The sequence below is a fragment of the Aegilops tauschii genome, chromosome 6 (genome assembly GCF_002575655.3).
Source record: "Aegilops tauschii subsp. strangulata cultivar AL8/78 chromosome 6, Aet v6.0, whole genome shotgun sequence".
NCBI classification, from domain to species: Eukaryota; Viridiplantae; Streptophyta; class Magnoliopsida; order Poales; family Poaceae; genus Aegilops; species Aegilops tauschii.
In genome coordinates, this window is record NC_053040.3 from 2,651,117 (window position 1) to 2,665,872 (window position 14,756).

Below are 14,756 nucleotides of genomic sequence, written 5' to 3' on the forward strand. Positions count from 1 at the left end.
AGCACCATGCCCGAGCTCGGATGCGTGCTCTGGCCAGCAAACATGGCCACACGGACCTGATTGATTGTTTTTCAAAACTAACAGGGAACCGATTTTTTTACAAAACTTGCAGGGGCTTGATTGTTTTTTTTTAACTTATGGGGATGTGATTGCTTCTTTAGAAACTTTCAGCTGATTGTTTTTTTTGTAGGGACCGACATGTGGGCTTTATATGTCATAACGGTCAACTAACGGTCCAGTGTAATGGTGGCCTGACAAGTTGACCCAATCTGTCATAAACGTGGTTAAAACTTAACGCTTCAGCAACTAGTTTTTTTTCTTTGGAACAATAAAAACCAAATTTGTGGTAGTTTTTTGGGAGATTAAGAAAATATGTACTCTCTTCGTCCAGAAATACTTGTCTCACAAATGGATGTATCTAGATGTATTTTAGTTCTATATATATCCATTTTATCCATTTCTCCGACAAGTATTTCCGGACAGAGGTAGTAGCTTTGTAACCTTAACCTGTAATGTGGTAGTTTTTTTTGCCATTTACTCCAGATATATTCACTAGAAATTGAGATATGAAGGGTGGGATGGTTGGGATGGGTGTTGATTGGTTGCCTCACCGCTGCTTTCACCTTTTTAACAGCAGAACAATAGGCATTAGACTATCCATAGTGGGGAGTAACTTAAACTATTAACATGCATATGTTATTACCTCTATAGTGGGGAGTAACATATGTGTGATGTCATGCAATACTTCATTTATTAAGTCGTAGACTCATCTTGTCTTGGTATATGTGATGTTACCAATGATCACATTAGCAACCAGGCACCGTGCCCGCTGAAGACCACCTCCGCCACCGTGAGCAAGGACACGGTACGAAAAATTGTGGAAAATGATCCATTCATACTGTGGAAAATGATCGTGTGGCTCATGCTCCTGAGACTCGGACACCATACGGAAGTTGTGGAATAAAGCACGATGAACCAATAATGCTCCAATACTCTTACCAGCTAGCCTAGCCTGTTGCTTTCAAAGCCACACCTTATCTTCTTCGTCTTCTCTTTCTCCTGCAGCTGCATGCTTCCTTCCTCCTCTCTTCGTTTCATCTTCCATCGTTGCCTCACCTTAATTGCCTATTGTGCACGGCAGACAAACGAAAGAGTCGCCCAAAAGGGGTGAAAACTACTTGGACTCGCTCGCTCAGCATGCATGGGAAACTCAGTTTGTATCAATTTTTTGCCTGACAAGATCTGAGCCCCTGTGAGGTGATACATAGATACTCCCTCATAGCTTGAAAAACGTTCTTATATTATGGGACGGAGGGAGCACCTCTGATCATCGATGTCCTGTTCCGCAGCAGCGGCAGCAGTTTGAGGCTACCTTGGAATTTTTTGATTTCCCCTTCTTCTTTTTCGGTTGCAGTTATTGGTGTCTGCTTGTATTCACTTTACAACGTCATGCATGAAAGTGATCGCGCCTCACAATTTGATGTCGGATGGATGGAATTTACTCAATTTGTAGATGAAATAAACAAGATATTATGTGTGTCCGTACAGAGGAAAATAAAAGTTGGTCGAGCTTCGATTTACTCTGGACCAACATGCGTGCAAATATTTTTCGCTTACAAACTTGAATAAAGTGGTCTTCTTTACATGGAGGAGGAGGACTGCTCAACCTGGCAATGTTAGGACTTGTGATCGGCTAGCAGGTCACCGACGAGCAGGCCTATGGAAGTGCTCCGTCAGGATACACGCGATGGTTATGAGCTCACCGCCACGGCTGAGCTGCTTGGCATGGGACTCCCTGCTGCATCTGATTGACGCAGCGACCAGCATACGCACCCATGCGTCCAAGATGAGCTTCAGAAGCACTTCCACAGACAGATTACCAGTTGTGTATGCCTCGGGCACTATGCGCCAAAGAATGTTACGACAACGCTTATCCATGCGATCTTCCGAGCGTGCGCTTCTATGGAGTTCATTGGCGGAGTGTTCCACTGCCTCAGGTAGCAGTTCCTTGGCAAACAGGGTTCCATAGATGACCGTAGTATACGGGCGGTCGGAGTCGTGGTACCAAGACGGCCTCCTGATATCCAGGGCATGCAGTATGCGCCCAAAACCTGCCGCCCTTTGGCACGAGGTCGCTTCACTCCATATGTCCTGCAGAGCATCGCTGGTTTGCTCGCACATGCTGCGGACCTTAAGGGCTGGTAGCATGTCGTGGCGTGCCACCGCCAGATACATCATGTAGTTCGAGAGGGCCTTGATCGCCGCCACACACGGGGATTGTACTGCGTTTGCTTCGGGATACGAGAGGACGATATTGGTGGTGATGTGCCAGACAAAGATCACATCCTGAAGCTCGATATTACCTTCCGGCAATTTCATGTCGAACAGCCCGGAGAGATCATCATTATTCTTTATCGTGCACCATATCGCTTCATACAACAGCTCCCTAACATCCCTTTGAATCACTAAGGTCCCCTTGTGCTGATATTTCTTCCACCAATCATCGAGCTTCATCATCCGTAATACTCTGATGCTTGTCTTGGTCGTGTCACGAGAGCACACGTGAAACAAATTATACTGCCCAACGGATCCTGACCACCCTCTCGTGGATGCCGCCTTCACAAGGCGACGGGAAGACTGAATTACATTAGAAAGCGTCTTACCCCATCCTCCTTTATTGTCCAATAAATCACATGTCCAGGTTGACATTGCAGCCTTGACTAACGACACCGTGTCCAGAAACAGTGCACCACCAAACAAGATGTAGGTGATAATAACATCAATTTTGGCATGACCATGTTTACCATAGAAATGAAACAACCGTAATGCAGCAAGAGTGGAGATCAGTGAGATGACACGGAGAAAGTAGCCATACCAACAGTGGATCATCGTTGCCTTGGTGTAGAGGATGTCATACATGAGGGAGAGCTCCATCTCGACTACCTTGCCAATATGCCCCCCTTTCCAATGTCGGGAAACTTTACCCGAATCCTCAGAATAATCAGTCAGTGCAGCCATGCAAGTTGGGAGCACATGGTGAGCAAATAACAGAAGCTCTTCTTCATCCGGGTCTCGTGTATGATTTTTCTTTGACCCTACCGGCGCATCCCTAGAGGGTCGAGCCTTGATCGAGCTTCGGATATTGTCAAGGGTGGCACGCTTGAGGGCCCATGTCCTCTCCAAGTACTTGAGGAAACCAACCATGAACATCAAGCTGGCTGCTACCACCATGGCTGATTCGTGGGTCATATGTTTATACATCACATAACAAACTCCAACGGTTTGGACACCAAGGGTTAGCAGGTGGCGTGGCCAGAGCTGGTTGTCCTCGAGGGCGTAGGCGGTGATGTTGTCCTGGCTACCAAGATGTAAGAGGAGAAAGGGCGCCCAGAATGCCACCAGCTCGTGTTCGGGCAACCAACCATTGATGGAAAGGTGGCCAAGAGTGTATATAGCGGTGGAGTCGGCCATGAGATAGGCGAGCCAAAGGAGCACCCTCAGGCAGATCCGCGGCAAGTTGGAAGATCTGCGCCGGCGGGTAGAGGCAAGGACAAGGAGAATGATTTGCAGACCAAAGCTGAGTAGTACGAGGACTTGGATCGCACATTTATTCCACACGTGCAGTGGCCCTCCAAACATCGCTTAATTCGTTGTAAAAATATCTGTAAATCATAAAGCCAAAGAATGAATTATTATTGCTACCTCCATGGATTATCTATAGGCATAATAAGAAAAAGCAAGGAATGCGTATGCATGCATGACTACGACATACAGTGGCGTGGCGTGATCAAAGCACAAGAGGGGGGCAATTCCATACAAAAACACACAATATGCATGAAAAGCCATATCGATCTTATCATCCAAAACAAAACGATTCAACCGAAGCTCCTACCCATATCTCTCTTATCAATCAACTAATCAAAAAAAATGACATACACAAGTTTGTAAGTCTGTACTTTAAGTATAATCTAGTACAGAAGCCCTTGGAAATGCGATTGCATCATTTTTAATGAGTTGAATGTATTTGATAAATATCATGTTATGCGATTTGAAATATTATTATATAGCTAGACACCACATTTTCTTGTTGAGTAAATATCTTGTTAGTTACCCACTACTAGAAAAAGGGCTATAGATGGGATTGACACTAATGGCGCACCAGACAAGCGGTGCGCCATTAGTATATACTAATGGCGCACCACCTTCTGATACGCTATTAGAGTTCTAACTAGTAATGGCGCACCTGGCCCAAGGCGCGCCATTAGTATCAATTTTTTTTCTAACTAGTGCGCCTGTTCAAACATACTAATGGCGCATCCAGACACAGTGCGCCATTACTAGTTGTAACTAGTAAGTAACTAGTAATGACGCACCTGTCCCAGGGTGCGCCATTAGTATCAAATTTTTTTTAACTAGTGCGCCTGTCCAAACATACTAATGGCGCATCCAGACACAGTGTAACTAGTAATGGCGCACCTGTCCCAGGGTACGCCATTAGTATCAAAAAAAATATTTTTTAACTAGTGCGCCTGTCCAAACATACTAATGGCGCACCTGGCCCAGGGTGCGCCATTAGTATCAAAAGTTTTTTTTAACTAGTGCGCCTGTCCAAACATACTAATGGCGCACCACCAGAAGGTGCGCCATTAGTAACCTGGATTACTAATGGCGCATTTAGAGTTGGTGCGCCATTAGTAAGTGGGCAGCAACAAGATATTTTGGACAGCCTCTCCTACCCACACTCACTTTCTCCCCACTTCATTCTCTCCACCTCCTCCTTGTCTCGGGTGCCTCCTCTTTTTCACCTCATTTCCACCATAGATTCATTCAATTTAAGTGGTTAAATTACCTTGTTTTGATAGGTAAGTAAGGGGGGAAGCTATATTTATGTTGTTCTCCCTACAACAATGTGCACATGCACTTTTTATGGCCTAGCTAGATCTATGTATGTTCGTGGTGTTGCATATGTGTTTGTGTTTGGAGGTGTACCGGTATTTGAAATGCGATAGTTGCCAATATTTTGCCGGAATGTTGATTCATTTCCGTTTCGGCGAGAATTTTGGCATTAAGCATTCTTTTTGGTCCTATTTTAGGGAAAGTCATGCCAAAATTTTTCTTGGTTCTAAAATATCGTTTTGCTCTACCCCGCAGGCGACCATGGTCCGCATGATGACCGAAGGCATCGTGAATAGGTTTTTGAGGTCCGCGAAGGCCGAGATGCTTCAAAAGAACGAGACGGAGATAAGATGTCCGTGTCGAAGATGCAAGCTGAAGAGCCTTATTGCGGACCCGGAATCCTGGCAGGTGCGGGACCACCTGCTCTTGCGTGGTTTCATGGATGGCTATCGGTGGCAAGGTGATGAAGATGACTACGAAGTCGTCCATGGGGGCCGGGCAAGAAATGAGGAAGGGCAGCAAGACAACCACCGCGGCTCGGGCGGGCGAGAAGACGAAGAATCCCCAGGAGATGATCACGACGGTGATGCTATACACAGTCATCATGTAGAAGATGCAGGACATGATGATGAGGAAGATGCCGGAGCAGTCGACGGGCATGATCATGAAGATGATGATGCCGGCGGAGCAGACGACGCTGGACCATCGATGGGCTGGGTGCAGGACCCTCATATTCAAGAGCTGCTTCTCAAGCAGACGGATAACGCAAGAGCTGCCGCCCGAGAGAAAGCCAAGATGGATCAACTTGAGTTAGACGCGGTTACTCCATTGTATGAAGGATGCAGGCCCGAGGATACCCGCCTGAAAGTAACGCTCATGGCTCTGGAGATGAAGGTAAAACACAAAATGACCGACGCATGCTTCGACGAGAACATGTCATTCTGGCACGAATGTCTTCCCAATGGGAACAAGTGCCCGACCAGTTTGGAGGAGGCGAAGAAAATCGTGTGTCCTCTGGATTTACCGCACGTGAAATACCATGTGTGCATGAACAATTGCATCATTTATCGGGACGAGCACGCGGAGTCTACCATATGTCCGGTGTGCGGCGTCACTCGATACAAGAAGAGGAAGAAAGCTCCTCGAAAAGTGGTGTGGTACTTTCCGATCACTCCTCGTCTGCAGCGGTATTTCGCGGACCCTAAGGTAGCAAAGCTCCTGCGTTGGCACGCGGATAGGGAGGAGAAGAAGCGAGAAGATGACGCAAATGATCCGGAGATAGATAAAAAAGACAAGATGTTGAGTCACCCTAAGGATGCGAGCCAGTGGCAAGCGTTGAACTTCGAAGACCTAGAATTTGGGAACGATCCAAGAAACATCGTGCTGGGCGCGAGCACCGATGGAGTCAATCCGTTTGGCAGCCAGAGAAGCACACATAGCACCTGGCCTGTGTTTGTGTGGATGTACAACCTTCCCCCCTGGTTGTGCATGAAGAGGAAGTACATTCACATGAGTATGCTAATTGAAGGACCGAAACAACCAGGGAACGACATCAATCTGTATCTGGGGCTGCTAAAAGAGGAGCTTGACACGCTGTGGAAAGCGCCAGCCAATACGTGGGACGCCGCAGAGAAAGAATATTTCCCTATGAGAGCCGCGCTGCTCACGACGGTGCACGACTATCTCGGTTACGGATATCTCGCGGGGCAGGTGGTCCACGGATTTTCTGGATGCGTCAGGTGCATGGATGACACAACGTATCGCCAGCTAGATAGAGATCCTGGGTCTTCGAAAACCGTGTTCATGGGACATCAAAGGTGGCTTCGCGACGATGACCCGTGGAGAAAACGCAAGGATCTATTCGATGGTGAAACCGAACCCCGAGGACGCCCGCGTACGAGGAGCGGCGAGGAAATAGACGAGCTGTTGAAAAATTGGAAAGACTGCCCACTGCCGGGAAAGAAGCAAAAGGCGCCAGAGCCGGGAAAGAAGCAAAAGGCGCCAGAGCCGCTGCTGAAGGTATGGAAAACGAGGTCATATTTGTTTGTAACAGAAACTACAGTAGCAAAAAATTAGGTATAAAAACAGTAGCAAATATAGCTAGGGCATATTTGTTTGTAACAGAAACTACAGTAGTAAATATTTCCTGAAGTAAATATTTTCAGTCATTACAAATATGATACTGCTTGGAGATGATACTGCTTGGAGATGATACTGCTTGGAGATGATACTGCTTGGTGTATTTTCCATGTTGTGATGGAGGCCTTTTTTGCCTTGTCCACCCGAGAGGCCCTTGAGTTTGCCGGAATGTCGATTAACTTCCGTTCCGGCAAATTCGGGTACTCCATATGTCCTATTTTCAGCAAAGGTCATGCTGAAATTTTCCGTGAATTTTAGCATGACTTTGCTAAAAATAGGACATATGGGGTACTTGTGACTAATGCATGGGCCGGGGTATCTTAGTAGTTAATTAAGTAGGATCAAGTGCCCCGGCGTACTTGTGACTAATGCATGGCTTTTAGGGTGCCTCGGTGTCGATAAAAACCGAAATGATGAAAGCTTAGGCTTTTAGGGTGCCTAGGCGTCGAAAAACCCTCAATGATAAAAGCTTAGCTTTTAGGATGCCTCGGTGTCGACAAACCCTAAATGATGAGACCATGATCTTGTTCCTTGACAATAACCAATTTTTTGACCAAACTTTGTTCCTATTTAGAGAGAAACATGGCCAACAACGATGAGGCCGGGGGTTCGAGCGTCAAGCCATTCTGGATGCTGTCCCAGGAGATGGAGGAACAACCTCACTTGTATGAGGACGCCGCCTTCCCCACCGATCCTGAGACCACTGATGGTACCGCCGAGGATGACCCCACTGATGCCACCACTGATGGTGCCGTCGAGGATGCCACCACTGATGGTGCCGCCGAGGATGCCACCACTGATGATGGCGGCGCACGCACAGATGGAAGCCAACCGAAGAGGCAACGGAAGGACCGGCGCCCGACCGTGCTCCGCACCCTCAAGGAGGAAGTTACTGAAGTGGACTCCGACGGGAATCCAACGGCGCCCGAACGAATAGTCAAGGGGTACTCGCTTCAGCTCGGGTGCATTCTCCGGAGCACCGTCTCGATCAACACCGAGAACCTGAGGCATCCTGACCGAGGGAATTTGCGCAACCTCCTCTTCACGAAGCTGCACGAACGATACAAGTTCCCCGCTGAATTTGAAAACACAAGCCTCAAAGGGAATAAAGTGAACAATGCTGCCCTCACGAAGATGAGCAAGGCCCCGTCTACTTGGAAAAGCAATGTGAAGAGAATGATCGAGAAAGGTGAGAGTTATGAGAAGATCAAGGAGAAAAATCCTTCGATCACCGAAGATGACTACAACGACTTCAAGATCAATTGCTCGAGCACCGCAAACTCCGAATCAAGTAAGTGGGGGAAAGAAATGCGGGAGCTGAACTTAGGGGAACACACACTCGGTCCCGGCGGTTACAGAGTGGCGGAGCCTATATGGGACAAGGAGGAGGCGAACCGTGCCGAGCAAGGCCTACCGCCCCTCTTCGATAAATACGGTGACAAGCAGACCAGGAACTTTGTCAGGGCCCGGTACAAGAAGGACCCGAAAACAAAGGAGCTTACCACGGATCCAAAGACCAGGGCGCTTGAGCTTGTTCTGGTAAGGAATACACCCCCTCGTAATTAGCTCCATATGGTTGCATTCTAATTAATGAAGCCAAATTTCTAAATGGTTCACATTCCTTCCGCAGGCGACTGAAAGCAGTAGCGCGGGGTCGACTCAGAGCAACCCTTGGGACACCACTCTAAATAGGGCGTTGAATGTAATGAAGAACAAGGATAAGCTCAGTAAGCCGACGTCAGCTGGTCGTGTGGCCGGCAAAGGCTTGTCGACAAAATGGTCGTCATACTATGACACTGCTGGGCGAAAGGAGAAAAAGACCAGCTCGGAAAGCCAGGCGCGCGAGGTTCAAGAACTCAGGGCACATGTGGCGCGGATTCCGGAGATTGTCCAAGAGCAAGTGCAACAACAACTCGGAGCGACGATCACCGCCATTGTGCCTACCTTGATCCAGGGGATTAGTGCGTGGATTGCGGGCGGCCAACAGGGGCCGCCCCCGATTCCTAGCTTCACGGCCAGCAACTCGCTGAACGCGATGGCGGGGCCATTGGTGTCTCCGGCGGAGGCGGCATTGGTGTCTCCGACGCCGGCACGGGAGCTTAATGCACCCGGGTGTACGCCGGCCGGCACCTCTGCAGCAAGCGGCCCCTCCGTCAACTGTACGCCCGCCGTTGGCGGTGCCTCGACATTAGCCGAGCTCGACGCCATCATCACGGTAACTAATTAAGCCTCTCTCGGCCGAGGACTTCATCTCCTTGCCTTTGACTGGGCATCCCTAACGCCCTACATGTTTTCGCAGGGCGCCGCCGACGTTCCGTGCACTCTCCTGCACTTCGTGAACAACGAGTTGGTCGATGTCACCAAGGGCAAAATTGTTCAACCGGGCAACCCCTTGTTCCACGGCACCCAGATGCCACCCAACTTGTTTAGGGTTCAACTGGTTCGGGTGCTGCCAGGCTGCGACGATGTGTTACCTCCGATTCGACCCATCGGGGCCGACGATGATGACGTGATGAACCTCAGCGCCTGCCTGAGCTGGCCCCTGCTTTGGCCGAAGAGCCAGATTCGTTTGGGGGCGGGGGACAGCACCCCAAAGACAACACCGCCAGTCGTGCCGGCGCCAAGTCGGCCCCAAGGCAAGACCGCCGCAACGGTGCCGGACATCCCTATGCCACTGGATCCAAACATGCATATGGCACAGGATCAGAACGACGACGACGACGATACATTTGCCAACGTCGATCAGTACTTTGCCGATCATGGGGACGGTGGCGACTTCATGGGGCCTCCTTCTCAAGAACCCAACCCAACAAAAGACGTGTGCGATCTAGCTGGTACCGCGGAGAAGCCAAGTTGCAACAGGCGTCGTCTGCAGTTCAGCTCTCAGGAGACGCCTCCAGCTGCCGACTTCACCGAGCCTCAGATAGGCGAGGTGCCAAATATGATCAGCCCCAACACACTCAAGAAGGCGGTCTGTGAGCAGAACTCGGTCCCATTACAGGAGATCAAGAAGAAGGCACGCAAAAGAAAGACTAACAAGGGTGCGGGCCAGCCGGCACCGAGTACGATCCGTGCTCAGGACGGGCCACCTTCAACTGCGGATATCTCGAGGAGGGTGCATGTGGCGGGTAGGCCGATGCTACCGAGAAATATGCTCGATGCTGCAACCAGTGCTATGCGGAGTCTGCATGACAGTGTTCTTTCTTTGGAGAAGCGGCGTCTCCGAGAGAAGGATGTGGCATACCCGGTTTTCGCGGCCAAGGTGCCAGAGGGCAAGGGCTTTGTGGATAACTCCATCGGGGGTACGATCGTCCTGCGGTTTGATGACATCCACGCTATGTTGAACCTTCATCCGCTGCACTACACCTTCGTTCGGCTATTTTCGCTGAGTATGGAGATGCGGATCATTCGCGACAAGACCCCGGACATCGTGATAGTCGACCCCTTCTACATGCGTGCCAACATCTTAGGCAGCGCTGGGGACCGGCAAGTCGCGAGTTCTTACCTCGAAGGCGTCATTCTGGCAAACCAAGATAAGGACAACTTCCTCGTGCCTTACTTTCCCGAGTAAGTCCTCCCCTCAACCGCCCCGTAACATATGAATTCTTAGATTTCGATCGTTTTTCTTTTAACATTCCGTGTTTTCTGCAGTGACACACATTGCACGCTCATCCTCCTAAGCCCCAAATATTCCATGGCCACGTATTTCGACCCGGACCGTCAGTCGAACGTAGACTACACAAATGTCAAGAAGGTTCTTGATGATGTTCTCCCCGGCTACGTCAAATCTGGAGGCACCTTCACCAGGCCTATTCATAAGTACGGCAAGCATGTGTTCTCCCACAATACGACGTTCTGCTGCGTCAAGCAGCCACTTGGCGGTCAGAAGGATGCCTACTACACCATCCATCACATGCGGGCGATCGTGCGGGACCATAATCACCTTCTCCTACCAAATAATCTCAAAGATTGGGCCGCAAGCTTGGGGGCAATCCAGGACGCGGACATCAGACAAGAATTCTTTCGCATCCAGTCGGAGTTTGCGGAAATCATCCATCAAGATGTCCTTCGTACCTCGGGGCAGTTCTACCTCAGAAATCAACCGTCCAACAGTGACATCGACACAATCCTACAAATGCAGGCTGACAACGCCCGTTGTTTCATGACTCCCACGATAGACGGCGGCTTCATCCACGCTCCGGTCCATTGAGTCGAGTCGAAAGCAGTGATGCTGTGTCTAGTTCTGAAACATCGATTGGCTCATGTTGTAATTAAACTTTAATGAACTTGTAGTATGTCTCTTTGGTTTCGAGAGTCGTTCAACTTAGATGTAATCGATGCTATTAATGTCTTGCTTTTCTCTTCCGATTGTTCTGTTGCATACTTATATATTGCTTATGTATTGTCTGTGAATTGGTACTAACGTTTCGTTTGGCTACTGCATAGTGATGCCGTGGTATGTCGTGTACAAGGGTAAGGTTCCCGGAGTCTACGACGACTGGGAGGAGTGTCGGAGACAGGTTCACCGATTCAGCGGTAACAGTTACAAAGGGTACGCCACTAGGGCCGAGGCCGAATCTAGATACGACCGGTATCTAGCGGGAGAGGGGAGGGAGCGTTGGAGGAACCGGATGAAGACGAGTTTCATCGTGATGATGCTCATCGTGATGACTGCAGCTCTCTTCTATGTGATGGTAGTTTAGATGATCGATATCGACTTGTAATGTGAAGACAAACTCGCGGTCTCGAAACTTGTAATATAATGTTCTATCTTTGTTCGGTCTTTTCAATTCGGAGACTAATATGATGAATTGTATTCGGAGACTAAAATGATGAATTGTATAATCTTCTATTGTATTCGATGAATCTGTTGTTGATGTGTGCTGTCTATATTTTGTCCAATTATACATTTTGTAACCTGTGCAAAAAACAGAAAATAAAAAAATAAAAAAAACCTAATATTCATACTAATGGCGCATCACATCATAGTGCTAAACAGTGCGCCATTAGTATGCCGAAGTTACTAATGGCGCATCCCGTTGTTGTGCGCCATTAGTATGCCAAAGGCACCCTGGGAGGCATACTAATGGCGCACTGTTGTATATACTAATGGTGCATCAGGGGTGTGCCATTAGTATACCAGATACTAATGGCGCACCAGTGGTGCGCCATTAGTAAAATATACTAATGGCGTGCTATTAATGGCGCACCACTAATGCGCCATTAATGGCCAAATTAGGTGCGCCATTAGTAGGCCTTTTCCTAGTAGTGACCAGTAAATATCTTGTTACTTATATAGCCACCACATTTGATAAATATCCTGCAGCACAGGCGCTTCGTGATGGCCACCTCTTGCTAGACCTGATTACGGGCTTGCGCTCGCGGGATGAGGCCCGTAAGGGGGATTCTGATGCGAGGCCGGGTGGTCAAAGAAGGGTTGTCCATGGCTGGTTCCAGCTCGCTTGCTAGCTAGGGGTTTGCGGAGTTCAATGGAGTGATCGGAAAGAGGAGAGGAGAGATGTGTGCGAGCGAGGGAGTGTTTACAGTGAGGAGGAGTGGGGTTTTAGAGGAGTAAGGGGGGAGGTGGTAAAGAAAGAGGAAAAAGCAGAGACGAGGCCGGAAATCTCCGATGCTCTGTGAGGTGGGTTGTGAACGCGGTTGGTATGTGGGTACAAGCCCGCCAGCCAGGGCCGTGCCGGCCCACGGCGGGTTTTTGAATTCTGGGTGGATGGCATGTGGGATGGCGGGACGGTTTGAATTTTGATGATTTTCGGGACGATGGGCTTATCGGCAACATGTCATCTCAGTGTGATTGGAGGAAATTCTGCACAAAATGAACTGTGAAACTGTCTATCACAAATAGCATGTCGTCTTGCAGTCCATATATATGTGGATGGTCTTTTATCAATTTATATTTTCTGCAAGCTGGATATACGTGGATGATTGCCATCCTCTTAATAACTTAACAAAATTATGGACGTGTGCATATGTAGGAGGATACAGAGGTAGGTATTTCTTTACGGAAAAAAAGAGAGGAAAAACACATATGACTACTTAATAATATAAACGAAAAGGATCGATGATACTAGCAAGCTACACCATTCCTTGTGCAAGAAGAAGAAGAAGCAGCACAAGAAGAAGAAGAAGGCAGCATCATATCATAAGGAAGAGGGGGATTGATGAGCTTACCTGACCGCATGCAGGCCTGACCAAGATGATATCTACGACGATCGCTCAGATCGATGGAGGGAGTCGCTGTGGTTCACTTGCCTCTCATCAGTCATCACCTACTCATATATAGCCGCCATGGTTTGGGAAGCAAGCAGCTGGGTGTAGGGGTGATATATAGACCTGGATTATTGTTATTGGAGCTCAGCAGTTCTGTCGCCGTTGAGCAAAGGAGAAAAAGGACGCGTTTGGTTTGGCGTCATGCTTGATTTTTTCCACAGTTTTGTATGGTGACCATCACAAGCGCATTGCCGTCGTCGGAGGCAACTTGGAGTCAACGCCCGGTCCATCCCACGTGATTGGAAGAGTCTTCTTTCATTGATTGAAAATACAAAAAATGAAATAACGGATTTGGGTTTTTTTTGTTGAAACTATATTTATGTTGACTTTTTTGTTAGGTCATTGGGTTCAGAGACAAGTCTCTTGAATATCCAATTCTGAAGCCAGGCTCATCTGCACCCGGTTAAGAAAAAATTCAAAATAAATAAATAATTAAAAAAAACCTAATTTTTTGCATGGAAAAAAAAAATTCTCTGTGAGGTAGGCTTTAAATTTTAAATCATTTGGACATATGAGTAGCTCTCAGGGAAAAAGACAAATTAGGTCAGAAACAGTAAACTGTTTCATAGACCTCAAATTTCTTTTTTTTTTTTTGCTAAGAGCTACTCAAATATTTAAATGGTCTGAAATTTGGATCGGACATGACGCACCTAAGCATCTTCCATACAAAAAGAAAACGGATTTTCATGACGTTTTCTAGTTTTCCTTTTGAGAAACGGCATCCGTCTGCGCGGCTACCTCCAATAAACCCACTCTTGTGCTGAGTAACCTACTTGGGCGTCCTGAGCACCACACGTCCATCCCTGTGCCGACTGGCGGTCGCCGCCTCGCATCCACCCGCTATTTAAACGTGGCTAGGCACTGGGCAGGAACCACACACTTGACACCTCCGCTCTTAATCCCCTCCATCTACCACACACGTCATGGCCTCCGGCTCAAGAGTCTTCTAGGACGGCTTCTTCGGCATTGCCGCGCCCTGGGTCGCCCCGTGAGCTAGCAGGATATGCTGGCTTGCCGGCAAGCCCTTCCCCTTCGGAGTCGGAGCCACCACAATCGCCAGGCCCGTCCAGGCTGGCCAATGTCGTCTCCCCGCAAATTCGCCGAGAGCGACTACGGCAACGCATCTAACAAGCGAAGAAAGAAGCCATGTTCGCAAGGTTGACGCTTAATGGTCGCCGCTTGGATCCCCTATTCGGTGCCTTTATGGCGGAAGCCAACTGGTCATCAATTCGCCCCGTGAGCTTGCCGACTAAGGAAACCAAATTGATGGCCAGCCCACGAACATGAGCTGGTCGCTCGCTCGAGTCACTCCAGCCATCAATTTGGTTTGTTTTTTTCATAGGGACTTGGTTTGATCTGTTGACTTGACCCTGCAGACCACTGGCTGACCCATTCACCGTTGACTTGAACCATTGACCATCACATTAAGTTGA

At 48.5% G+C, this 14,756-nt stretch overlaps 1 protein-coding gene across 1 annotated transcript; it reads right to left on the minus strand.

The window, feature by feature from the left end:
- Window positions 1-1,538: 1,538 nt before the first annotated feature.
- Window positions 1,539-13,454, minus strand: LOC109756780 (uncharacterized). The gene is made up of 2 exons (XM_020315617.4): window positions 13,225-13,454; window positions 1,539-3,662 (listed from the first exon to the last, which is right to left on the minus strand). Exon 2 carries the CDS (start codon window positions 3,637-3,639, stop codon window positions 1,702-1,704), a length of 1,938 nt encoding a protein of 645 aa, XP_020171206.1. The 5' UTR covers window positions 3,640-3,662; window positions 13,225-13,454; the 3' UTR covers window positions 1,539-1,701.
- Window positions 13,455-14,756: the final 1,302 nt, after the last annotated feature.

Excerpts from the sequence above, each read along its gene's own strand:
- LOC109756780 (XM_020315617.4), bottom strand. The coding sequence starts at position 3,639 with ATGTTTGGAGGGCCACTGCACGTGTGGAATAAATGTGCGATCCAAGTC.